This window comes from Balaenoptera borealis (assembly GCF_965194805.1).
Source record: "Balaenoptera borealis genome assembly, chromosome: 7".
NCBI lineage: Eukaryota > Metazoa > Chordata > Mammalia > Artiodactyla > Balaenopteridae > Balaenoptera > Balaenoptera borealis.
Genome location: NC_138864.1, coordinates 82,029,379 through 82,055,300, shown reverse-complemented (window position 1 = coordinate 82,055,300; position 25,922 = coordinate 82,029,379). Strand labels below are relative to the sequence as shown.

Here is a 25,922-nt window from a genome sequence, read left to right as displayed (position 1 = left end):
TTTCCATCTCATCTAGAATTTTCTCACACTGCTTTCCTTTCTTCCACAGATTCTGTGTTTGTTTGTTTTTAATACTGTTGTACTGTGCTTTCTGTAAGTCTCCGTAAGTCCTTTTTTGGAATAAAGTCAAGTGTAGATAAATAACTGAACTATTTAGAATCCTATGGATTTAATAATCCACCTTTTACAATAACATTTGAGCTGATCTTATGTATGATTGGTCACATAGCAAGAGGCTCACTGCCAGAAGCCAGGGCTGGACCACTCTCTCCACTTTGGGTCTGGTTTTCTGCCATCAGAAATGCCCTGTGGGGTGCTGCCAGGACACTCCAGACTGCAGCCCTTCCGAGCCAGGCAGTTGCCAGGTGAGAAAAGTGATGCCAGACCAGAAGGTAGTTTTGTGGGATGGACAAAACATGCCCTGAGGCCATGCTGGGCTGTCCCATTCTTTCCCACTTGTTGCCACCAGCCAGAACGTGATTATTACTGGTTTGCTTACAAATCACTTTTTAGAAGACTTAGTAAATGAAAACTTATTTTGTATTTAGGTTGGACTTTTTTAATCATTTCAAAGTCTGAGATTCATGAGGCCTTCCTGCTTCTCTTTATCATGCCAGAGAAAAATGCTTGCTGGTGCAAGTGATCAAATTATCCTGACCCTGTTCTTCACCCTAATCATTCTCTACTTCTGATGGAAGTTATAAAGCACAAAAGGATAGAATAAGCCACGCGAAGAGTTCCATTGTTATGTCTCAGCTGGGGAGAGGCAGGAGTTGTCAGAGGGCTGACAGGAACAATTATCCCATTGCTTTTACTGGTCTGAACTGCGGGAAGTTTCTTCACAGTTATTATTTGACGAAAATTATCAGAACATCTTGGATCCCTCCCAGAGTTCTGAGCAGCTCCGGGGAACTCTCTGCTTCCTCCCCTCTCCTCCTGCCATAACGGCCACCACGCTCATCTATGGGGCTTTCATCAGGACCCGGAGAGGAACCCACGTTTGGAAAGCACCCAACCAGAGTTCTGACCAATAAGGATGAAGATCGCAAAGAGCACGAGCTAGAGGAGGTGTCACAACACATCACCTCAGTGGTTTGGCCAGGGGAATTGCTTCAGTTTTCAGGTTTATTAAAAATATTAAGGAATTGAGGTGACATAGTGATTTGATGAGCCCATTAAGAGAAAGAAAACCCAGAATCACTCTAGATCTTAAAAAACGCAAAGTTCCTAAGGTGTGCAAATTCAAACAAAGCTGCTAAGTAAGGGTGGGAGGGGGGTTGGGGGGGATGCGAAGGGCAAGAAGAGCCCTTCTTTATACTGAGGAGTGAATAAACTTCCCCGATTGCAAATAAGAAATTTGCTAATGCTGAGTCAGTGTCAGTCTAGTCCCACCTTCACAGGGATCTATAGCTGGCAAGCCCTGCTCAGTGGTGGACTCACACAGATATCTGTCTTCTTGGTTTCAACGCCCTCCCATCCGGGCTCTCGCTCTGGGTGGTCATCTCATACCCCCTCGCCCCCCGACACAATTCTGGCGGTGGGCTTTATTGGATTTCTCAGAGCATTAGGTTTCTTGGCGCATATAAACTCCAGGGTTTTTCCTTTAAATCACTCAGAGCCAGAGATGGAGGCAGAAGGATGCTTCAAAAAGAATTAAGAAAAGTTAACAGATCAAAAGAACAGTGCTGCCACATAAGCTACTTCTTTTTTCAAGAACATGTATCAGGAGAACAGCAGCTAAAACCCTGATCAGTCATGAAAATGAGCACCAGCCCGCGGGCTGAAGGGCTGAAAGGAATTAGGTACCACCTAAAAGAAATCTCTTGGTGATTAAGCTCACTGTCTAAAGAAACACACACACACACACACACACACACACACACACACACACACACTACACACAGGAAAACAAAACCAAAAAACCCATCACCCTGGACTGTCCTTCCTCAGACCAGTCATGGGTGACCTTGCCTTCAATGTTCAGGGAATGTCATTAGCTGCTAAAAACTTCTGGAACGCTGAGTGTAAAAGCCCCTATAGCTACGTGCATTGTTGATCTTCCCTCCGTTAGAGTAGACAGCTTAATCAACAAAAAGTGTATACTTCAGAATCCGGCAGATACACCACTGAGCAGAGAATGCACGGCTAAAGAAAACTCTCCCCTGTTCCCCTCAAAGTGGATTTTATGGCAGTGCAGGTTTGAAGCCCAGGTAAAATGCATATCTAATAATATCTTTCTATAATAATATCTATTCTAATAGTATCTTTCATTAGAATATATTAACAGGGGATCTGTTTGATGGAGAGCAGGCCTCTTCATTCCCTTTCTGTATAAATGGAGATTTGGGGGTCTCCCACCAAACAGGTCCCGACTCCAAGATACCACTACTCCAGAGAGTAGTTTTATTTTTATTCCTAGTTAGCTTTTTTCTCTTAATGTTTTTATCCGTACATCTGTTACAGTTGAATAAAAGGAGAATGGAGTAAGAGATTTTTTTTTTTTTTTACCACAGTTCTGTTGGCAAAACAAACAGGTCCATAATTACACGAAGACACATGTATTAGTTTCCTAGGGCTGTCATAACAAATTACCACAGACTGGGTGGCTTAAAAACAACAGAAATTGATTCTCTCACAGTTCTGGAGGTTAGACGTCGGAAGTCAAGGTGTCACAGGGTTTGTTCCTTCTGGAGGCTCTGAGGGAGGATCTGTTCCCCGCCTCTCTCCCGGCTGCTGCAGTTGCTGACAAATCTTATCTTCCCTTGGCTTGCGGCTGCATCACTGCAGTCTCCCTGACTGTGCCATCCCATGGCATCCTCCTGGTGTCTCCACGTGGCCTTCTCATAAGGACACCAATCATCAGGTTTACGGCCCCCCAGAAGCCAGTATGACCTCATCTTAACTTGATTACATCTGCAAAGATCCTATTTGCAAATAAGGTCACATTCTGATGTAGCCGGGGTTAGGACTTCAACAGATCTTTTGGGGGGATGCAATTCGACTCACAACAACACATGTACCATAGTTAAAGGAGGAAATAACTGAGGCTTGCCTATGAGACAGGCCATGCTGGGCCTGCGAAGGAGGAAGAAGTAAGGGATTATCCTAGGGGCTGAGCACTGGGGTGGAGGCTTCCAAGGAAGTTGCCTTTATACTCCTCTAGGTATGCTGAGGGGCAGAGTTCAGGCTGGACTGTGGGAGGGGTGAAATTGTGAAGAGAGAAAAAATACTAGTAAAGTCCTAGAGAGCTAAACTGAATTAGGCAAAGAGAGGAGATCTGCAGACTGAAGGTGGACGGGTGACGCAAGGGAGTCTGAGGTCCTCGGTCCATTGGTGCTGCCTCTCTGGCCCTCCTGGGTCTCAGCGCCTCAGACCTTGTGATCCCAAGTGTTACTGCATCTGCCTAAAAGAGTGAACTGAAACAGTACAATTTCCTCTGTGGTCGTTCTACCTTTTGCTGAGAGATTCAAATGGATAGTTTTCCATGAAGTCTTTATGTTTTCCTTTTGACAATTTTCTTCCCTCCCATCCAGTTGCTAAAAGTTCTTTCATGGCTTATTCCCCTCACCACCCCCTCACTTCAGAAACCACAGCTTGTTTCTCCAATCTCGTTTACCTCCACAATGGCGAAGGTATCACTACCTCTCTGGGGAAGTGGTCGTCAAGATGGTGCCTGCATCAGCACATCCAAGAATTCACTTTTTCTCTCCTAGTACATATACAGAAAAGAATCTCCTAAGCCTGTAGTTTTCAAACTGTTTTCTTGCTATAGAACTCTTTATCAAGAGAAATGTTTATGTAGAAACTCAACTAAATGAATAAATGTGGAACTGCTCAGGGTGAGGGGGTACCTGGGAGATGGGGTGCCCTGCCCACCTGGCCAATCGCCACAACCCTCACCTTTGGCAGCCCCTGAATGGTTGAGTGGATTCTAGTATTCTAATAATTCATCTTTATAACATGGCACATAGACATCACATGATAATGTGCTGGGATCTACCTGCTCATCTTTTATACCAGGCAGTCATTTAAAAAAAAAAAAAAAAAGGAAGAAATCTCTGCGCAGCTGAGAAAACAACTATTTCCCTGGTGTTGTCATATGGCAGACTGTGATGTCACCTCTTCTCCCTTGGGGTCTGCCATCTAATGTGACTTTTGTCTCTGATAGTACACAGTTCTGTTCGGAAGTTCCCCAAAACTCACCACACACCTCATTAGGAACAATTAACAAAATCTGCAAGCTCTTTTCATTGCTTGACTGTAGAAAAGGACTCAAAATTAAGTCAATTAACGGAGAGACAACATTTAACAGAAGAAACATCAGACCCATCAGTATAGAAACCAATGTAACAACACTTAGATTTTGTAAAACTCCAGAGAAATTCATTATGAAAACATGAAGGATCAAATGCTTTCTATAGAAAGAAATACCCTGAAAACAAGCACTTTCTATCGTAAGACTAAAAGGGACTTGGTACAACAGGATCTTTGGATAAAAAAGTAACAATGAGGTGTATTAAGGACTGATATAAATAATATACTCCACAGGGCTTTGTAAAAAAATGGTTCCTTGTGAAGGTTACCATTGAAAATGAACAAGTTAAGGTTCCATCTTTATTCCACTCCATGCAGGTGGAGGCCAATTTCCCTGGCCTTTCTCTACCCCTAAATTCCTAGAACAAATGAAAAAGCGGCAATTCTACACTCACAGGAAATCTTACCTGAAGACAAGCTTTACTACTACTGAGAAAGTGCTGGATTTCTTTTTCTCTACAGCACGATTTTGCCATCTTTTATGAAAACTCAGACAGGAATGCTCCTTTGTAATATTTTCCCCGCTAAACAGTTTTCATACATATATTATCCAGGACCACAAATCCCTGGAAATCACTACAGTGAAACTTTCACTTGTTTCTCATTTGTACAGAGGTATTCACCCAAGGAACCCATTTAATGCAGTGTAATAACAAAAGAAATCTCTTTTCAATGCCTAGGACAGGGGAGAGGTTCTCGTCACTCACCCCATACAGGCACCACATCTGGGAGAAGGCGGGTACCCAGTTGCCTCCATTGCCGACCGATTGAGGAATATTTATTTTGAAGACATGGTGCCTGGTCTAGTGCCCAGCAAAGCTGCCCTGGTCTTCCCTGACCCTGTCTAGGAATCGTAGTTGGTTTTGGGATGGAGGACAGACCATTTGGGTGTCTGGAGACAAAGTCAACATTCACTCAATTGTGTTGGGTCTGACACATCGAATGGAAGCTGTTGGGTTTTTTTCCTTCTTCTGATTCAGCAGTTTTGAGGAGGCTCTTGAGGGGTCTGATTCAGCAGCTATTGCTACAAACTTCCACTCTGGAAGGAATAGGTTAAGGGGAGGGGACAGACCCCCACGCGGGAGGGTGTGGGCTCTTCGCTTTAAGTGCTCGCCGGCCTGTGACTGGTATAGACTTTGGCAAGAAACCCACAAAGTCTTATAGGAAAAGCAACGTCTGGAAGAACATCTTGTCATGCTCTTTTTTCTTTAATGACTCAGTGAAACTTTCCACCGAGCACAGCTTCTGTTGTGAGTGTTCCACAGTTCAAAATACCTGATCACGTTCTATCTGAGGTCCCTAAGGAGGGCAGAGGGGATACCTGTGGTACAGCTATTTCAAAACGATAAGGCAAAAGGACGAGGAAACAGTATAGAATCTGGAATCTGGAGAGTCCGTGGGCAAGGAGGCAAAACAAATCAGGAAAAAATCAAGTTAAGGTTGTAACTATTCTGCCTCCTAAATGAGCTTGCTGCCTTGCCATTGGGTGTTCCTGCCGTTCTTCTGCTTTTCCCTCTTGTACCATTTCAAGCCCAGCCTCTAACTGAAGATCCATCTTATTACTTATTTTTCTATTTTTAATTAAAGGAAGAGAGTGGCATGAAAAGAATGCTCATCTCCAGACTTGCGAAAAGCCAAGAATTCTGGCATCCAATCAAAAAAGCTGTCTGAGTGCAGGCGCTCATTCACGCTGGTTTTGTATCTGATAAACTTTTCATTCAAGCTGGTTTTGTATCTGATAAACTTTTCATTCAATTTGAAGCTCGATGTGTCTGAAATACAATGAAGTGAACCAAGCAAAGGATGTCGTCCAAACATGTTGAAGCACTTGTGGATGAATACTCAGCCTTTGTGTGCTTCGGCTCCTGTGAGAAGCCCTCAGTCTCAGGCAGGCTCCAAATTGCCAACTCAATGAGGCAAATGATAATTATTCCTAATGGCAATAATAATTATGGAACGCAGTGGACCCAATATAAGGTTGGCTGTCTGTGGCTTCGGTGGGGCAGCCAAAGTTTCACACACTCTTTTTATAAAAATCAACCTCTCTCCCCTTCTCTCTCTCTCTCTCTCTCTCTCTCTCACACACACACACACACACACACACATACGCATTTGCCAAAAGAGATCTGGACAAAGTCACTCCTCTGGTTTCCTGCTAAGTGCTTGACTACAGAGCTAAATTAAATAAATAGCAGCTATCCACACAATGAGGGGGGATTGGGACATTTCGAGTAATTGACACCACATACACACACACACACACACACACAATCTCTTATTTTCCTTTTAGTTAAAAGTTTTAGGCTTTCTCCAATTCCAGACTTTTAGCCAGAGCCATGGCCAAATGGCAGACATGAATAATTTGAGGTATTCCTCCTTTCTTTCTAGGGGAGATGGGAAGAAAAGAGGGAGGAAAGAGGGAGAGAGGAAGAAGAGAAAGTCAGGGCTCTAGATGAGTGCCCTGCCACCCCCATTTCACTTCAGTTATGAATCAGAATCTCCCAGTAGATCAAATCCTTCTTTGGTGAAGCCCCAAGCCCATGGTTAGTGCCACAGCCAGTTTTCTATGAGATATTCACCCTGTTCCTCACAGGGAGGGACCCCTGAGGTGGCGTTCTCTCTCCCCGACTCTAGGATCTGGCTGTCACCACCCTCCAGGGACCTCCGCATTAGCACTTAAGTATCTCACCCCACACGCCAGTGATGTCAAGGTGTCAGAGAAATAAAAAGTGGCTACTCCTGAAAACATAATTCATCAACCAAATGGTCATTTTCTAGATAATGAGGAATTGTTTCAGTTTTCTGAAAACTAGGTTAAGGGCCTAACGCGAATCTACATGAGTTTTTTTCTTTTTTAATCTTATTATGCTTGTTAGTCTCTGTGACTATTCTTTAAAAGTGGCTCCAAGGTGCTGGCGTAGTTTATTGTCATGTAAGAGGGGGGTTATAAAGGACATTCAGGGCATTATGAAAAACCATGCTTTGTGCAATACCCCCGGAAAATTTCTTCAAGAGTTTTGAATAAGGTTATATACATGTCAAATGGCCTAAATGATGTTCCAGTAAAGAAAAATATTATGAAATGTGTGTACACATACACACCAGGCACACACACACAGTTTTCATTTAGATGCAACTGGACATTAAAATTCCCCAGTCTCCTTTAATAATATACAATTTAGTTCAGATTATTTTTAAATTCATTCTTTCTATGTTTTAGAGAGGCTGTGATTTGAAATATGTAACTATAAAGTTGCATTTTTGTCTAATTTTGTCATTAAAAATACACCCTGACTCAATATAGGGTTATAGAAAGCTTCAGGGGTAGACTTTGGTTTCACTGATCAAATGGCGTCACTCATACTACCCAAATAATACTGAAGTGGAAGCAGCCTCCAGTTCTCTTCAATCTAGCACTTTACTGCTTATCTCTTCAAGTATTCAATTTGAGCAAAACTCTGGGAAAAGTGAGAAGAAATGTCACACTAAGCAGTGATCCCTAAGAATCTGCCAAACGCTTGGCCTCCAGCCCCTACAGATGCTGAGAATGCCATTGTGCATTTGACAAGTGTTCAGTGGCTTGGTGACTTGGGGATGGGTGTTTGTTGTGGCAGTCGTCATTATGATTGTTTGTGTAGAAATGTTTATTGGTTTTATGGACTGAAAATAATAGATCGGAGGTCAGCTGTAAAGTGCTGTGTATTTGGCTTATGAATTACCATATCGGAACCAATATATGACGAGTATACTCAGGAAGTCATTTCTAGCATTTCAAAGATGTCTGGGGCCATCTGTTCTCTGCAAAGACCTGCAACTCTGTAAAAAGCAACCCAAGCACATTCCAGCATGTCTGTACCCCACACTCACCAGGGTCCTATCATTTTACAGACTTTACCGGTCTATTCACCAGCCAAAATGCACTTTACCAAAGCAGGGGAAACTATAAAACTCCAAGTTCTTTTAAATGTGTCTGGTACCATTAAGAATGTTTATTACTCTATAGAAATTTTACAGTTGATATTTACCAAAAGCACAACATATTCAGTAAATAGATTACTAGATTTTCTGCTAAATGTGGCGCATCTGTTTTATGAAATTTTTTCTTCCATAATCCCTACCAGCCAAACAGTGCTGTGGTAGAGGGTTAGTCATGATAAGGAAACAAACATGTTCCTAAGAGCTAGAAAAGGGCACTTGTTAGACAATCTAGTTTCATTCTTTCATTTTGTAAGATGGAAAAGTAGGGCCCAGAGAGGTCAAGGGGTCTGTTCAAAGTCCCAGAACTTGTGAGTGGTGGAGTCAGAACCACCAGCCAGGCTCTCAATCTCTAGCAATGGCATTGCACTGCCTCACTGAAATAGGATTCCATTCGTATGTAACTGAAACTTAACATAAGGATTCCCTTTATATTCAAAATCCAAAACCAGATTGGATATTTATGTGATATTCTCACCCAACCAAAGGTAAAAGGTCCACAGAGTTTGCATCATCTTTAACTAAATCCTCCATAGAAAGGATATAAAAAATAATGGTAGAGAAAATCCATTTGGACTAATATTACTGAAAAATACATATGAGAGAACCTATTGAATCCTTTATCTTTTAAATCCTAAATGTCCAATTATGTGAATACCTAGTATTGCAATGGGCACCACAGGTTATCTGCAGTTCTTCTCTTTTAACTCAGAAACTACTTGTCAATCAGTTCAGACAAGAGTTATTTATACTTTATGAGACATATAGGCTGTAAGAATATGAAAGTTACAAATAATCAGAAATGCTCCCTGGGACACTGCCATGTTACAAGCACATGCTGTCTTCAAAAAAGCAAAGTGTACTCCCAGTTGCAAAGGACCAGCTCTGCTTTATCAGGTTCATTTCTCCTAACATGCTCACCTTGGAGAGCGTTGCACACACCAGTCATTTTCCCATGTTACTAAACCTTTTGGTGTTCTTCAAGGAATAATTACACTTAGCTCTGGGACTCTTTCTAAACACAACACTGGGTCTCACGTAAACCTACAGTGGTGAGCCAGCTAGGCTTTCGTGCTTCTGGACCTGAAAACAGAAAATACTGAGCCAATCCCCATGTAGGAACTATGACAAGTACAGAAAGGTACAGTTAATCATTGCATTTTATATTATGGGAAATATATATCCTCAATTCCCAGTGTTTAGTTATTTGGCATCTTATCCAAGGCTTACCCCTAGGAAAACACTAAATATTGATATAAGCTAAAGCCTTATGTTTCAGGCCATCTATAAAGTAACCCCAAAAACAGTTAAGTCCAAAAAAGAAGACAGTGGACTGCATTTTCCCATAGAGCTGTGTCTGGCAAGATAATTGTCCCAATTTCTTGCATTACACTTGTTTTATGTCTTTCACTAAAAGACTGTTCTGTTGTTTAGGTGTTTTTCTAGTCAGATCTTCAGCAATAAGCCACTTTTAGCAAAATGAGAATAAAAGAACAGTTTGTTGATAAGATTAGTGCAAGGGAGGAAACTACATAGTCTTGCGTATAACACTGAGCCCCCAGACAACTAACCTTCCAAGTAGTTTTCAAAATTAAATTTGCTATGAAAATCATCAGCTTTTTAATGTTGGATGAGACTCTGAGAATTTTCTAGTGATGCTTCCTCATTTTACATGTTAGGAAGCCAAAACTTGGAGAAGTCAAGTTCATCTGGACCCTTGGGACAGTGAGGTGTAGGTGGCCTGGCTTTCAGTTCTGCCTCTTGCCATCATCAGTATGACCTGGGGCAAGTCATGTAATCTCTGAACCTCACTTTACTCAGCTGTAAAACGGGTGTGTTCATTCCCATGTGACAGAATTATAAATTTGTTGTGATTCACCTAGGATTTGAGCCTGGAAGTCAGGTCTCTCTGGCTTCATATGTTAGGACCCTTCTCTTGACTGTACTGGTCTCCTCTTCCCAAGCATTCTCAAGTCCTATCCTGTTCTTACCCATGTGGGCACATGAACTCATCCTGGAACTCAGATAATCTAGAGCCCCTACCAAACTCAGCTCCTGGAGGAAAACAAACCGAAAGAGAAAATAAATTTGAGACAGAAAAGAAGCACTGAATGAGGATTGTGTTGCTGAGAGTGACTTGTAATCAGCTGGTTAAACTTTTCATGTATAGATGAAGGAACTGAGGCCGAGGGCTGTTGTGCACTTGGCCAAGGTTATAAACCTTTTTGAGTGGCAGAGCCTAAACCCATGACCTCTGAACCCAAGGCCAATGCTTTTCCAAGACTCCCCTCTGACCTGACATGGTTTGGCTCTGAGCAAGCTCGTCTTTTCCAGGCATATCTTTTCAACACGCTGCACAAAAGAACAAGTGTCCAAATTTACAACAGTCACAGACTGAATGATCCTAGGGTATTTGCTCTAGAAGCAGACACTAACCTGTGCCTATCTAGTCTAGAAATGGGGGGTGGGGGGAAAGAGAAGGTCAAAACACACAGAGACACTTATATGGAAGGTTCTGGAACTTTGTGAGCAGGGCTTCTGTTTGTAAGATTCAGAAATGAAATCCTCCCCCAAGAGGATGTCACAGGCAAAGTCACCTATCCACACAGGAATCAGAATAGGCTGGAAGTCGCACTTCATCTGGGCGGGGGATAGCGTCTTCCTGCAAACCACAAAGCCAACTGTACAGCAACCAAATGGCTGGAGAAAGGGCAGCACTGTTAGTGCTGACTTTGGTTTTCTTACAAATGAGGGGATTTGGCCAGATCTCCCGGGTACAGGCCCTCTCTGTATCCATGTGCTCAAACAGCCCCCAATCCCCCTGCCTTGAGGGCCAGGGAACTCCTGTATATTTCTCCTGAAGGACTGAAGCAGCTGCTGGCAACTCAGTGTGTCCACCTCTGCCCTTGACCGCCCTGCAGGTGTGTGAAAGCACAGAAGCTCTTTACACTGTAACCAGAGACTAAGCATTAGCCAACTCTTGTGGGTAGATGACTCTCCCAAATCGTCAGACATGCTCATGTCTCTTCCACAGCACTGGGATTGCTATGGGCAGGAGCACAGGGAAAACATGTGCTTCGAAGTCCAATAGAGCCACGTTCAAAAATCTGCTCATCTCACTGGCTGAATGACTTTGGACAAGTTACTTCTCTTCCTAGAGCAAAAAAACAAAAAAACAAAAAACCCAGAGCAACTAATGTCTACCCCTCTGGGCTCTTGGAAAGTGATAGAAAACAACATGCAAAGCTAGATCAGTGCCTGGCACATAGTAGATGTTTGATAAACGTTAGCTTCCTTTCTTCTCTTTAGTATCAGCCTGCTAATCCCGGGCTTTTCTAACAAACAGCTTAAGCCATTGAAGAGTGACTTTCAATTTTCTTTCCCAAGAAGACTAGCCGTTATGGACTGAATGTGTCTTCCTCCAAATTCATACGTTGAAGACTTAACCCCCATGTGATGGTAGTAGGAGGTGGGGCCTTTGCGGGTAATTAGGTTTAAATGGGTCATGAGCCCCCATAATGGGATTAGTGTCCTAAGAAGAGGAAGAGACACCATCTCTCTGTCTCTTTCTCCTCTCTCTCTGTCTCTCTGTCAATCTGCCTGTCTGTCTCTCTCTCTCTGCATGCACAAAGAAGAGGTCAGGTGAGCACACAGTGAGATGACGGCCATCTGCGAGGCAGGAAGAGAGCCCTCACCAAGAACCAAATCTGCCAGCACCTTGACCTTGAACTTTCCAGCCTCTAGAACTGTAAGAAATAAATGCCTATTGTTTAAGCCACCGGGTCTATGGTATTTGTCTATAGCAGTCCGAGCTAAGATACCAGACTTGCTGTGTTCTGGGTGAGAAGCTGAGACACCAAGACATACAAGACTGGCCTGAGGGATCACAGGCAAGAACCAGATTCGGAGAGGAGAGCAGGGGTGTTTTTCTGCTTCTTGGAATATGCAGCCAAGTGCTCTGGTGTTCTGGCTCTGCCCCCTTCATCTGGCCACAATACCATGTGGTATTACAACTTTTGAATGTTAAGAAACCTTATATTTCCTCAAGTATCAGTACTTAATGTTTCATTCCACACATAAAACTCTGTGAGTGGAAGGCTGCTGGCCCCCTTGTCAGAGGTAATTTCTCAAGGCTCTGTATGGGATTTAACGGGAGCCATATGGTTAAGTCTGTCAACCCTCCCAGAAAGCATCCCCCTGAAGGGCCCTCGTAAATGTTCTCGGTGCTGTGAAAGATCCAGCAACTTTCTAACAATAAAGCAATGTTCATAGCCGTGATATTCAGCAAAACACAAAGCAGGAAATAATGGCTTCTGTTCTGAATTACTCAAAGGAGGCTTCAGGCTGTCCTGGAGAAGGGTAGGGGGCAGGGGCGGGCAGTGATAAGCCGGGGCCTGCCGGCTGCTGCCTCTAGCAAGAAGAGGCTGGCCTGGACGCCGCTAGCACTGCCCGGTTGTGGGCAGTGACAGTCTTAATCATGCTCCGTGGAGTTTAAGAAAACTCTTAATAATGGATTTATACACCTATGCACTTACAGAGCAAGCACATTCTTAAACTGTAACCTGCTTTGTTACCTAAGGCTTCTTTCATTGGTGCCTTTCTGTGATGGCATCATTTACTGACCACTCTCCTTTTTTTTTTTTTTTTCAGAGCAACAATAACACAAAAACCTTTGAATCAATTAACATTCCCATCTCGATGGACACCTCAAGCAGCAACGACACAACAGTCACAACAAAGCCACATGACTCTCCCCGATAGGCAAGGTGGTGTTGCTTTTTATGCCAACAAGTTCTGAGATGTGATAAGCTCTTCTTTTTATTAGTATTATTATTAAAGAATCACATCAAATGTGTAAGAAATACAATTTATGATGAGTATCAGTTCCTTTTTATTTTTACATAAAACAAGATTTGCTTCTACGATATTTTATGCAAATTTCTGGCTAAGTTTTAGGTCTACATTGCCTAAGTGCAGCTTCATGCAAATAGAGCTTATGACCAAACAGCTAATAGAGCTGCACATCACACAAACATATATCTGCCAGGACTAAAACTGGCATATAATCAGGGAGAGGTTTCATATACACACGCTGTTGAACATATTTTCTAGTTTCCTGATATCTTAACTAGAATATTCCACAATGGACCAGATACCTTCTGTGCAAATATCAGCCTTGGTAGGAACACTTGTATATTCTGATGTTAGATGTATCACACCTCCATTGTAAACAATTACTGTCAAATAATCTTCACCAGTAATCTAAAGAGCTTATGTATTTGCCCAATTCCATACAGAGAACTAAATCTATGGAACATTTTGAAAACAGGAAGAAATTTTGTGGAATATTTTGGCAGCGCCTCCCATAACCTGTCAGAACTCTGTACTGACATCCATTTTTGTAGACCTCCACACTCTATATTATCTTCACAGTTCTCCTGAAGAATTACTGAGCATGAATTATCTAATAACATTGACTCCATAAAGAGAAATTGGCTTCTTTAGGAAAGCTGGGATGTATTAAGATTATAGCCACCTACTCAACTGATTACTGACTCCTACAAAAATGTCTCATATGAGGAGAGAGACAGAGATAAAGAGAGAAAAAGACAGAAGAAGAGACAGAGACAGAATTTGCATTACTGTTACCTGCTCATCCACCATTTTCCTGGGTTTTGCAGACTTGGTCCTGAATTAATGAGCCTGTTACATGATATCTAATAAAAATGACTGCAGTAGAGATACTGTTTGGAATCTGCCACATATTTGGTCCCAGCCTGAATCGATCTCATCTATATTTAACACATGCTTGTTTTCTGTCTCTCCCACAGCCCATGGCTCACTCTTTTTTTTTTTTTTTTCCATCTGGAAAACTTATCTCCTAAAATGCTACCATCAATCAGCCAAAGACACTCTTTCCGACAGAGCGTCTGCCCGTTTGACTAAGCACAAGTAGTCACTAGTTTAGGGATGCCTCCTACACTCTCTAGCGCTGTGTGTTTTTCTAGGCTGCCTAACCACACGAGTGCAATTTGGGATATTTATACTTACCTCCAGTTTCTATTGGGATAAAAGTGCTACTTGGACAGAACTGGGCATCGGCATGGTGGGGGGGGGGGCGACATGGGATGCACTGAAAGTTGCCCATGTGGTTTGTCTACCTACTTTTATAACCTTATTTCTTCAGATTTTTGCACACACACTCATTTTGTTCTACTTTGGCTCAATTCCTGCTCCAAAAGCATGAAAATCAAATGCGCACACAAGGATGCATAAACTTTGTCCCCCAAATCTTCCCTGAGAACAGGCACTGCTCTCATTTCCCCGTCCTTCATGTCAATATCACTCCCAATCCATTCAAACTGCTAAGTTTAAATACAACATGAAGCGGGGTAGTGGCAGAAAGGAGAACAAAAGTGGGATTGGCAACAGAAGCCGAGCACTAGTCGAAGGGAAGAAAAGGGGGGAATAGGAGACAGGCAGCCCCCTCCCTCTCCCGCAAAGTTCTAGTCGTGAACACACCCACTGGCCGCAGCAAAAGAGCCCTGTGCGTGGGCACAGGTGGGTCCCAGCCTCTCTGGCTGGATGCAGCTTAAGTGCTGAGCCTGAATGAAGACTTTCATTGCTGTTTGCTGTTTTTGTTGGCCAGTAGCCATGGCAAACATTTGCAGGTGGCTTGGCCAGATTTTGACACTTAAATATTTGAGGTTGTGATAAAAATCAGAATATTACTACAATATGGTTCTGTGCAGCCTCAGAGAAAAAAAAAAGAAAACTATCTGCAATTTCAAATGCTCATTTAAAGACACAGTCTCCAGAGGGAACTCATGTTTTAAAATAAGTACTCATTTCCTCTTTGCTGAGAGAACTAAAAGAGTCAACCATCCCCAAATGTTACCACCTAGAGTTTCATTCTGAATCCACTGGTGAGATGGGTTGGGTTGTTACTTGCTGAGCCCCCATGATCATCCGGGCAAGGTTTTAGATGGGTCACGTGGAGAAAATGGAAATGACAGGAAGTAGGGGTTGGAATCAACATGGTAAGCACAACAGGGAAGGATGTGAAGCAAAGAAACAGCTTCCTTCAAGCTCGGCAACAAGATAGAGTCCTAAAAGTGACAATTATCTCCTAGAACACACCAGGAGAGACACATAACACCCCAGGATTGGGAATAAATGAGAAGACAGAGTGGGTCGGGAGGTCGCATGTAACAGAGAAACACCCGCACCTGTCAGGGCAGTGACACAGGCTAGGAATGTCATCCAACTGTACAGCCCTGGGCCAGCTGGGTACATTACTGACAGAGTCAATACCCATCTTAGAATTTAGTGCTAACCCTTAAATGATTGTTTCACAAAAACCAGCATTGTACTAACAATGGCCAAATACTAAGGTCCTGCAAGAGGGTAGTCGGTGGGGCAGGAAGCAGAACTCCAGGGGAGAAGGAATGCTGTAAAACTGCTAGTAAACTCTAGCACATTTTACGTTTTTCTCCCCTTGAAAGAAAAATAAAATAATTACAATTAGCTTGCCTAACTGTGAATTGTTTGCCCAAAGCCAAGCCCCTGGAGTGAAGGAGTCCCTTGAGATTGAGATGCTGTCTTTAACGACCCCACCCTCTTAGTATATTATAGGTTCTTGCTTTAGGTGGTGCAACATTTGCTCCCAAAGTCATTTGAGAAGAAAAGAAATCTTTAACAGAGACACTTGCGAATTTAGCATTGGCTTCTTCCAACAAAGCCAAGCATTCAAATGGCCAGATTAATTTTCTGTGTCTTGAATGGGAAACCAAATGTACCCATGGCAAACTCACAGAATAGTCATCACCCACAACTTTCATTTGTTAAGATTCATCTTCATGTCACAACCCATCCTGATGAGTTGAGAAATGTGAGAGACAAGGTACCCTTTCTAGAGCATTCTAAGGAGGGATAAGCCATTGTCCCTAGTGCTCCCTGTTGGTGTGGAATTCTTACAAGCATTTAAAACAAGGAAGGGAAAAGACAGACTGACAAATAGTGGGACAGCTTCTAATATTTTTCTTAAAATCACCGTATCTATTATTCAATGGAATATTCAAACTAAATTCTGATGCATATACCAAACACAGCAAGCTCCCTTTCCTATTTTAAACAGACAATTCTGGGAACAGAGAGCAAGCAGTTCTCAGCATCCAGCAACATAAATTTATCATAGCTCTTTGGCTTAAGTTACTACCTCTTCTTTCTAAGATCCCAAGCACTCTTAAATCTTTTATTTCCTTTTCACTTTACTCTTGTGAGGGTGGAAAGAAGAGATACCATCCTCATTCTGGAGAGAAGGAAGCTGGGCTAGAGATTCTGCATTTCTAAGACATGCCTGGGTAATACCCACGCTGCCGGTCCTCAGACCACACTCTGAGTAACAAGGGCCGAGAGCTATCACCTGATACTCAGAAGTGAGCTCTCTTTCCATCCCATAATACACAGTGTCTGGGGGCATTCTACCTATTTTTCTCAATGCCTCAGTGTTGTCTTTTTTTACATAAATGAGAGGGATAGGGCCTGCTTTCTTTGTTTTGTCTACTCCAGGAATGAATATGGACCAATGCAGAGAGAGGAGAGCTAATGAGAAGGTATTAAAAAGGAAGAGAAGCACAGAAGAAATGATCAGAGGGAAGGAGGACCATGGAAATACACCAAAGACACAGGTGATGGGTTTAGATCTTAGGAATGGAGGGACATACTCTGTTAGGGAGGAGGCTGGGCAGGTGACACTTCCCTCCGTCATCCTCAAGCATTTGTCCTGAGAACTATGCTCTGCTCTCAACATCCATGGGGTTTCCCCATGGTCATCTTGAAGTTCAAGAATCTTGTTTGAAGAAACAATGACACAGAATGACTTGCTTTTCTCCCCAAAGTCAGGGTCAAAGAGCTTCCACCAAACAGAGAATCCCTCTTCCCTTCTCCCATCAAAAACATCACTCTGAGCTCTAGGCAATATCACACCAGCCAGGAAAACCAACTTCTGTCTTATCCAACCTGAGGACTAGAAACTAGGAGAAAGTCTAGAACATTTCCTGAGCTCCAGCCAGGACCCAGAGACAGCCGACGAGGTCTCCTTACCCGATCTGGCGGTTGGTGGAAGGTGCCTGTGTGATGACAGAGCTGGACTGGGGTGACGGCATGGCTTGCTGAATCACAACGCTGGTGTCATGGTTGGGCATCCGGGTGCTGCCAAGCTGGTGAGCTCCAGGCCCCACCATGGCCCCACCAACGGTGTTATGCATCGAGATATTCTGCCCAGAGAAGACAGAAGACAGAGGGAAAAGGGTCAGAAGAGGTGAATGCTTCAGTCTACTCTCAAGCTCTCAAAGGCCAAAATGGGGAATCTGGTCATGTCAACTAAATACAGAGTTATGGCTTCTGGCAAGCCATGGGTCCATTTATCTTTGTTACAAATTACAGCTACGATGAGATGAAAAATAACTATTCACCTTAAGAGGAAAGCACATAAGAAAATACCTGGAAGTTCGCTAATCACCCCGCCGCCATCCCAATGGGAGGTTTACATCAGGGATGTTTAGTGCATATCTGCTCTGACTTGGTGTGATATATATTGCATTTGAAAATGATTTCTGTGGTAAGTGCATAATACTATGATTTAACGAAGAGCCATTCAGCACCCTGCTTTGAATGACAAGCACACTAGTTATTTTTTCTTTTTCAGTCCTATAAGACTAACCACCTCTTTTTTTTTCCAGGAAACTACTTTTCCAAATCATAATCTGGGTACTCATGACCCAAGCTCAACAACCTGGGGACTGAGGATGAACGACTGGAAAAGACAACAGGGTGTCTGGGATCCAATGACAAGAGTGAGAGTTACAACTCTGCTGTATTTCCATAAAATCAATTTCTAACAATTTGGTGGAATAATGGAATACTGACAATGATTTCTCGTCTGTTTACTTGTTCATTGTCTTTTCCTCAAGAATATAGAATGTTTGTGTTCATTATTCTATCCATGGTGCTTAGAGCACAGTAGGCAGTTAGTAAACAAACACTGCATGAAAGTAGTGAAGAAAATAATGACACAACTGAGTCACTTGAGAGACCTAATATCATGTATTTATTTCTGATGACTTGAATGAAAGTTTCTTTGTTTAAAATTCAAAAATAAGGTAAAACATGCATGATAAAGCTGGCTTAAAAGACAGCTCTTCCTAGAAAAGAATGTCAATGGGACAACAAGAGAGGATTCACACTGTGGCAGAAGAGGGCTGATCAACATGGTGGGGCTGAAATGTGAGAAATTCAGAACCTAGAAGAGAAAAAGAAAGTTCAGGGCAAAGCAACATAAGTCAGTGGGCCTCTGGAAACAGCCAGGTACGGCCCTTCAGCCTTGAAGGGTAGGGAAATCTGAGAGGTCAGTTGGACAATGGGTTGAGGATGACAGGAAAGAAATGGAGTGTCACCAGCAATTTACTAGAGGAAAAAATATCTATCTGTCTGCGCTTTGGCAAAGAAAAAAAAAAAAATGTTACGCAGGACTACTAGTAGTGGTTCTTTGAAGTTCTTCTGTAAAGAACAGGATTTCCTGCACTGTGGGTAAAATGATGGTGATAACATATATGGTATTGGGGGTGCTTGTGCCCATCACACTGCACCTTTCCCAGGTTTCTGATTTCTATACCCTGACCACACAGCTTGTCAGGAGCCCAGATGGCAACTGGGCACCTGGCTTAGACTGTAAGCCGACTGTTGTCTTGAGATCCCAAAGGCATGAACAGGCTTAGACACACACACATGATCCAAAGGCTCCCCTTATATACTGGAAGGTTTTTCTGACGTGGGAAAATATTGTGGCTGGTTAAAGTGAGATGAAAGAAAATGGTGATTTGTATTGGGGTGGCAGCACAGGGATACGCTTGAGTTCTCTTTATAGGATCTAGGGGCGTAGAGAATCAAACTAAAAGTAATAGCGAAAATAAAGATAATCATTATTTCTTTCAAAAGTGAACCTTCACAAACTTATTTCTCTAGGTCTTAGTGAGGTTGTGATGACGTAAACATTGTAAGTATTATTTTTCCAGTGTTTAGATCCTTAAAGATATTTGAAATTTTTCATCCTGTTCACAGTCACCTACTTTGTCAATAATAGATCTGAGGCACAGAAGGATTTCTGACTCTCTTTTTATTATTCCTGTTGTGCTGTGCTAGTGAAAATTATCAACAGAGCTATACAATTTTAAAAATAATATTCTCTTTAAGTTCACAAACAATAATATAAAATGTCTGAACCCTCCTTTGGCACCTCTTTTCTATCACCCCCACATGTAGTCCCCAAGCACCATAAATTCAATGTAAGCATCCTTCTCTTTCTGTCTCTTTTTCCACCAACTTCCACCCAACCACCATCTTCTTTCCTGGATTAAACAAGTGCTCTCCTAACTGGCCCCTTGTCATTCACTTGATTTCCCTTCCTCCTCGTTCCCATAATACAGCCACAGTCATCCTTTCAAAAGGCAAAACTGATCTCATCGCACACAAATCCAGCTACATGGGCCACCCTCTCCATGCTTCTTAGGTGGCTTCTCATGGTTCAGAAGACCCCGACAGCACTCTCAGTGTGACCTCCAAGGCCTGTATGACACCCTTCCTACCTCCCCTGCTCATCTCACACCACCTTCACTCTGGCTCTCTGCGATTCACTCCACCTGCATGAATTTTCCTGCTCTCATACTGAAGATGCTCCATTTCAGCACAGAGCTGAATATGCTGTTTTCTGCTACCTGTACCGTTCCCCAGACTCCACCTTCAAATCACAAACTAAGCATCATGTGAGAAAGCCTCCCCTGACCTCTCCAATGAGGGGCACCCTCTCCCCCTGCTTCATAGCACTTTTCACAAGTTTACAATTGTCTTCGGTTATTTGATCAATATCTGTTTCTCCCTCTAGAATATAAGCACAATGAGAGAAGGGACTAAGTACGACTTTACTCCCCATTGAGTCTCCGTGGCCCAGATCATTGCCTGGCACAGTAGGCATGCAGTAAATAGTGAGAGAATGAGTAAATTATAAAATGACATTCCTAGGATATTCAGTATAATGAAATCTTATCTTTTATTCCCTGGGCGATTTTTGAGAATGCTAACTCTTTTGTCTATTTACCTTGAAATCTCAAAGCATGATCACAATAAAAGATGTAAGATATGTTAGATGTTAACATACTTGTTTGATTATGGGGTAGAGAAATAGAGAGGATCAGAATTAAGAAGAAAACCACAAACGTGGAACGTAGATTAGAAAGTAAAGCCTTTGAGAAAACATTAAACGAGCCCTTCAAGGAAGATACCAAGAAACGAGCTTCAAGTCTTTGAGCACTTTGGCTCAAATGGGATGTCCATAACCATTCTTTATCTCCACCATGGAAACCAAGAAAAACTTGGTTCAAAAATTTTGAAACCTGGTGCAAAGACACTGGTTTGATTTCTTCAGCATAAAGCATGTTAAATGAGAGAAAGAAATAACTCTCCCCTCAAAAAGTTAAGACTCTTCTCTGAGAACCATTAAAAAGAATAAAAAAGACTATCTAGGATATACTTCACACCCTCCCCCACCAACATTTTTAAGAGATCTCTTTGTTTCTGTGATCTCCACCAGAGATGGAAAAAGCTCTTGAAAGTTATATCCTAATATTTCAAAAATCTCCTTTCTCCCCAGCGCATGAAATCTGCAAATTCTCCAGCCTCCTTCCCCCAGACCCAGAGAATAATTTCGAAACATTTTGGAAAAATAAACAAATTTAAGCGAGCATTATCATTTCACATTTAGAGAAGTTTTTTGTTTTTTTTTTTTCTTTCAGCATTACATAGTAACTGAAACATGAAATTACTTCTGAGTTCACATTTTCCCAATTATGGGTTCAAAACCTGTCTTCCTTGATAAAAGAATGGCATTTTATCTTTAAATAAAGTAAATATCCAATTTCAAAAACACAAAGAATGACTATATCTTGCTGAGTTATTTTTGTTAGCATAGGTGAGTAGACTTGGAGCTGGTGAAACAATGTCACCAACCAGCGGTTGGATGTCAATATGCAGGGAAGGATCTGGGGTGTTCCTGGAGGCTCAGCCTTTGGCCTTTTCTTGTTCAACATTTTTATCAACCACTTGGATGAAGATGTAAAAATCATGCTTGTCAAATTTGTGGTTGACACAATGTTGGGAGACGTCGCTAACATTCTGGATAGTAGAACAAGGTTTTACATGAGCCAACTGTGTGATCTGGTCTCCAAAAATGCTAACATAAATCTAGGTTGCTGTAGGAGAAGTGCGATGTCCAGATCAAGGGATGTAATTATTCCACTGTCAAGCACATCAGACTGACCACATTTGGCCACCACAGTTTAAGGGGGAAATTGACAAATAGGAGGGAATGAAAGCAATGGAGGCATCCAAAATGCATCACAGGAAGAATGGTAGAAGAATCAGGGAATATTTAGTCTGAAGAAAAGAAGGCTTAGAGGTCATGCTAACTGCCTTCAAATATTTGCGGGATTAGACATAGTCTACGTTGCTCCAGAGGGCATAATTTCAAAAAATGGGATCATGATGACAAAAGCCAACAATAACTAAAATTTGAGTACCTATTGAAGCAGCTATTATGGCAGATGCTTTATAAACTGCACCTCTGATCCTCACACTGACCCTACAAGATAGGCATTATTATCCTTATTTTAAGATAAAAAGAGTAAAACTCTACACCATCACTAATACCATTCCATTACCCTTTGGCCACACTCACTCCTTCTGGACTGATGCTTTAAAAATAGAAGTTCGACCTTTTGTTGGGGTAAATTTACCAATATGTAGGGATAGCCAAAGATAAAACAAGTTGCCTTATAAAGTACTAAGCTTCCTAGCATTAGTAGGGAGTAGTGCCATCTGTTAATGTCACCAAGAGGATTCTTGCATCAGGAGGGAGATGGCACTAGATGACCTCCAAGGTCTCTTCTTGCTAAGATTCTCTCATAATACACGGTTCATACTTTGGTTCAAATGCTTCCAAATGATTAGTAACGTGTGATAATGCTGAAAATATACTGGTTTAGGAGTCAGGAGGTCTCTTCTACTTCAGTCTCTCTAACCCTCCTTGTAGCCATGTAACCTGCGTAAATCATTCAGCTTCCCTTGGCTTCACAGCCTCATCACTAAAAGGAGGGGGGTGGATCATGGTCTCCATGATCTTTTACAGCTCTGATACTCCACAAGTCTTTCTATGTTACATTTTATGAGACACTAAATATCCAAACAGACTTCTTAGACTCTGATTCATGGGCCTACAAACATTGATTTTTCTCCATAACCATAAGCTTTTGCAGAAATAAGCCTTCCAAAAATTATAGTTTTCCATCAGACCCAAGGATCATGATTCAAGAAACAGATCTAACAAAAAGTAAAATTTCTCAAACATCGAAGATGATAAAGCTCCTCAGACAAACCATCTTCACCTAAATTTTACCCTCCTTAGTTCAGATTTATCCCCATGTCCTTGGCCTTCTTATTCCCTTCATACCCTGCAATATACCTTGCTCTCCATTCACTGTTGTTCTGAGACATAAAGGGCGTGAATGGGATGAGAACCAGGGTAATAATGAGTCTTGATTGCATAGTCAGTGAGCTGGAGGTAGAGTGGTAATTGTCCTGCATGCATGGGCTTGGAATACAATATGCAGAAAACAACCTGATGTATATGAATGTAAGTCCATGCTCTTACAAACAACTATAATTTTAGGGTGTGGTAATGAAGGATGAAGGGAGGTGGACCACAAATGAAAGTGAAGGTTGGAGCATAGAGGCCAAATGATGTTGATTCCCATGAAGTACCAAAATGTTATCTTCAAATCTACATTCTTTCCAACTGCCAAGGTGTAGTAACTTTATAAGTTTCTCTATAAGGAGCCAGGGTCATCCCGACATGTGTTTACAAGCTGAGTTGTGCAATCTTAGAATTGTCTGCATCTTAATGCTGCCCGGGCAGTTATGAAGACTTTCAGAACTTCCCAGATGTAAACATCGAGGAACTGCATCCAAAAGATGTCTGAGACTTTCACAGAATAACAAAGGTTCTAACCTTCTGGAAGGCACTAGGCTCTCTGGAGGTGTAGGAGGGATTCTAGAGGGTGTTGACTCCTTTCTGGTGCTCTCGGGAGCTGGAACAGTAGGAGTGTTTTGAATCTTACTGAGAGGGTGGGCTGCTCCATGACAGAGGAACCAGTGAGGTATTAGAGGAGGCAAGGCAGGGGGCTGGGGGAGACCAGGGGACACGCAGGCTGCCTCTCTCTCCTGAGCATAGTCACACAGTGCAAGATGGACCGCATAAGATAAGACACCATCTCAGGCAACCTCTGCAGGAGAGGAAGGGAGAAGACAGCACAGGGTACTGTGAAAATGCCAGCTTTGACATGCACTTTTAATTCTGCTTTTTCAGAGTTTGCTACTTATCCCTGGAGAATTCTAAAAGGAACAAAAGTACAGAAGGAAAACATGAGAACTGTAATTGGGCTCAAGTTCACTTCAGCTCTATATCATCTGGGGCATGTTATTTAAGTTCTCTGAGCCATACCTTCCTCATCTTTAAAATGGAGATAATCATCTAATGGACCAGATTGTAGAGTTTCACATGAGATAACAAATGTTCCACCATAGTGCCTGACAGCAAATGTGTACTTCTTTCTTTTTAGTAAAGTTCAGAATGTGAAGCTCAGAGAGTAATGGTTCATTCTGGGTGGCTACTCCCTATGACTGATATTAATGGAAATATTATAAATAATGGCTAACACTTACACAGCATAACCATATGTCAGAAAACTCATTTAATCCTTATCATCAGCCTAGGAGTTTGGTATGATTATTATCCCCATTTTACAGATGAGGAAACTGAGGCACAGAGAGGTTAAGAGTCCTCAAAGTCACACAACCAATAAGTGGAGAAGCTCGGAACTAGGCAGTTTGGCTTCAGAATCCAGGCTGTTACCTACTAAGCCACACTGCCTCTATAGTCTCTCTGTAAAAATATTTTCTAGCGGAAAGTGACACGGCAAAAAATGAAGTATACCTGATATCCTTTCTATGGACATTAAAAGAAGTTATTAACTGATGCTGGTATGTGATCCTGAGAACTACAGTCTATCTATCATACCATTAATTTGGATCAATGTCATCACCACTGTCTTCACACCTAGCGAAGCCTGGGAATACACCATTAATTCATTTCAAAGTGACTGATTAGCAACCCTTGTCTCAAGGTCATGTTGGCTGCATAGGCATTTCTAAACTGATTTACAATGAATAGTGCAGATTAGAATTAGGGAGGGAAGGCTGTAGTTCAAAAAGTGTTGATCAATACTTTTATCAAATTACCAAAACAAACAAGCAACCATCACTAGCTCACTCTTTGATGTTAGCTCACCTTCCTTAAGAGTTCCAAGAGCTCAGGGAAAGCCTGGGAAAGAGATCATTTCTCTGACGTCTGGATCAAGTTCAACTTCTAAGGCAACTTCCCTTGCAATGGGTAGAAAGGCAGCTCGCACACTGACATAACCCTCAGTGGCCTTAGCCCACTCACACATTTCCAGGAAGCAGGCAGTCCCCCTGACTGGGGCTCTAGATGTCAGTCTGCAGGATACAGAGCAGCGAGATCCGTCTGACTGGCCCTGCTCTCCTCCAATCCCAGACCTCTGTTATCCTTTCTAATACTGGGTTTGAGGCAGCAGAGCCCTGAAGCATCCCTGTAAGCATTTTATAGCTATTCATTTAGTACTGTAGTAAAATGCTCAAGACAATAAATGTCTTCTCAGGTGCCACCCTTGACTGTGAGAAACAGTTTTGGGGTGTCTCTCCAAGATCCTGCTCCTTCCTGTTCAGATTCTCAGTGCCCTGGACTGTCCGTGTCTCTGCTCTTATCTCCCACGTTACTGTCTTGGTTGCTTCTGCTAAATATCATCTTATGGGATAGAATGAATGAAATGGCACTAGGACTTCATTCAGGTTACTAGAATTACGTGGAGCAAATTTCTGGGGCTGCTGTATATACAGATATCCTGGAAGTTGGAAATTCATCTAACTCCACTGAAAATGATACTGTACATTGTACTGCTAACTGGTAAGGTTCCTCATTTCTCAAGAATCTTCTTCCAGAAAGCTGTGCATTCCATCATGGCACCAGCCTACTTAAACACTTCTGCTGGCCATCCCTGACCTCCTACATGTACCTTCCCATTGACTTCAGCCTTTTACAAACTGGTCCCCATCAATCTTTCCCACATCACCTCCTGGCAACCCATCCTCCCCATCCCCTCCCCTACCACTCACACACACAGACCTCAAAGCTTCTTGACTATCCCACACCATTTCATGTCTCTTTTTCACCTTTGCACATAGCACTTCCTCTCTGCAGTCAATTCATTCATCAAGATCCAGCTCCGACGCTCCCTCCTCTATGAAGCCTTCCCCCACTCCTTCTGGCCCCGTTAGTTCCCTGCTCTGCTCTCCCACAGTGCCTTGTCCACACCTCCACTAGAAAGCCTGACTTATTTTCACAAATGTTTCCTCCAGGAAACTTGGAGGAGGGAATAGTCCATGTTCAT

The 25,922-nt window shown here is 42.4% G+C and overlaps 1 protein-coding gene across 9 annotated transcripts in view; it reads right to left on the bottom strand.

Annotated features, from left to right (window-relative positions):
• CREB5 (cAMP responsive element binding protein 5) overlaps positions 1–25,922 on the bottom strand; it is a 409,001-nt gene that overhangs the window by 234,486 nt on the left and 148,593 nt on the right. For all 9 annotated transcript variants that reach the window (XM_082397957.1, XM_082397963.1, XM_082397958.1 and 6 more), the window contains one exon: positions 17,395–17,567. In XM_082397957.1, coding sequence (XP_082254083.1) covers positions 17,395–17,567 — 173 coding nt within the window. The remainder of the gene's footprint in view (positions 1–17,394; positions 17,568–25,922) is intronic.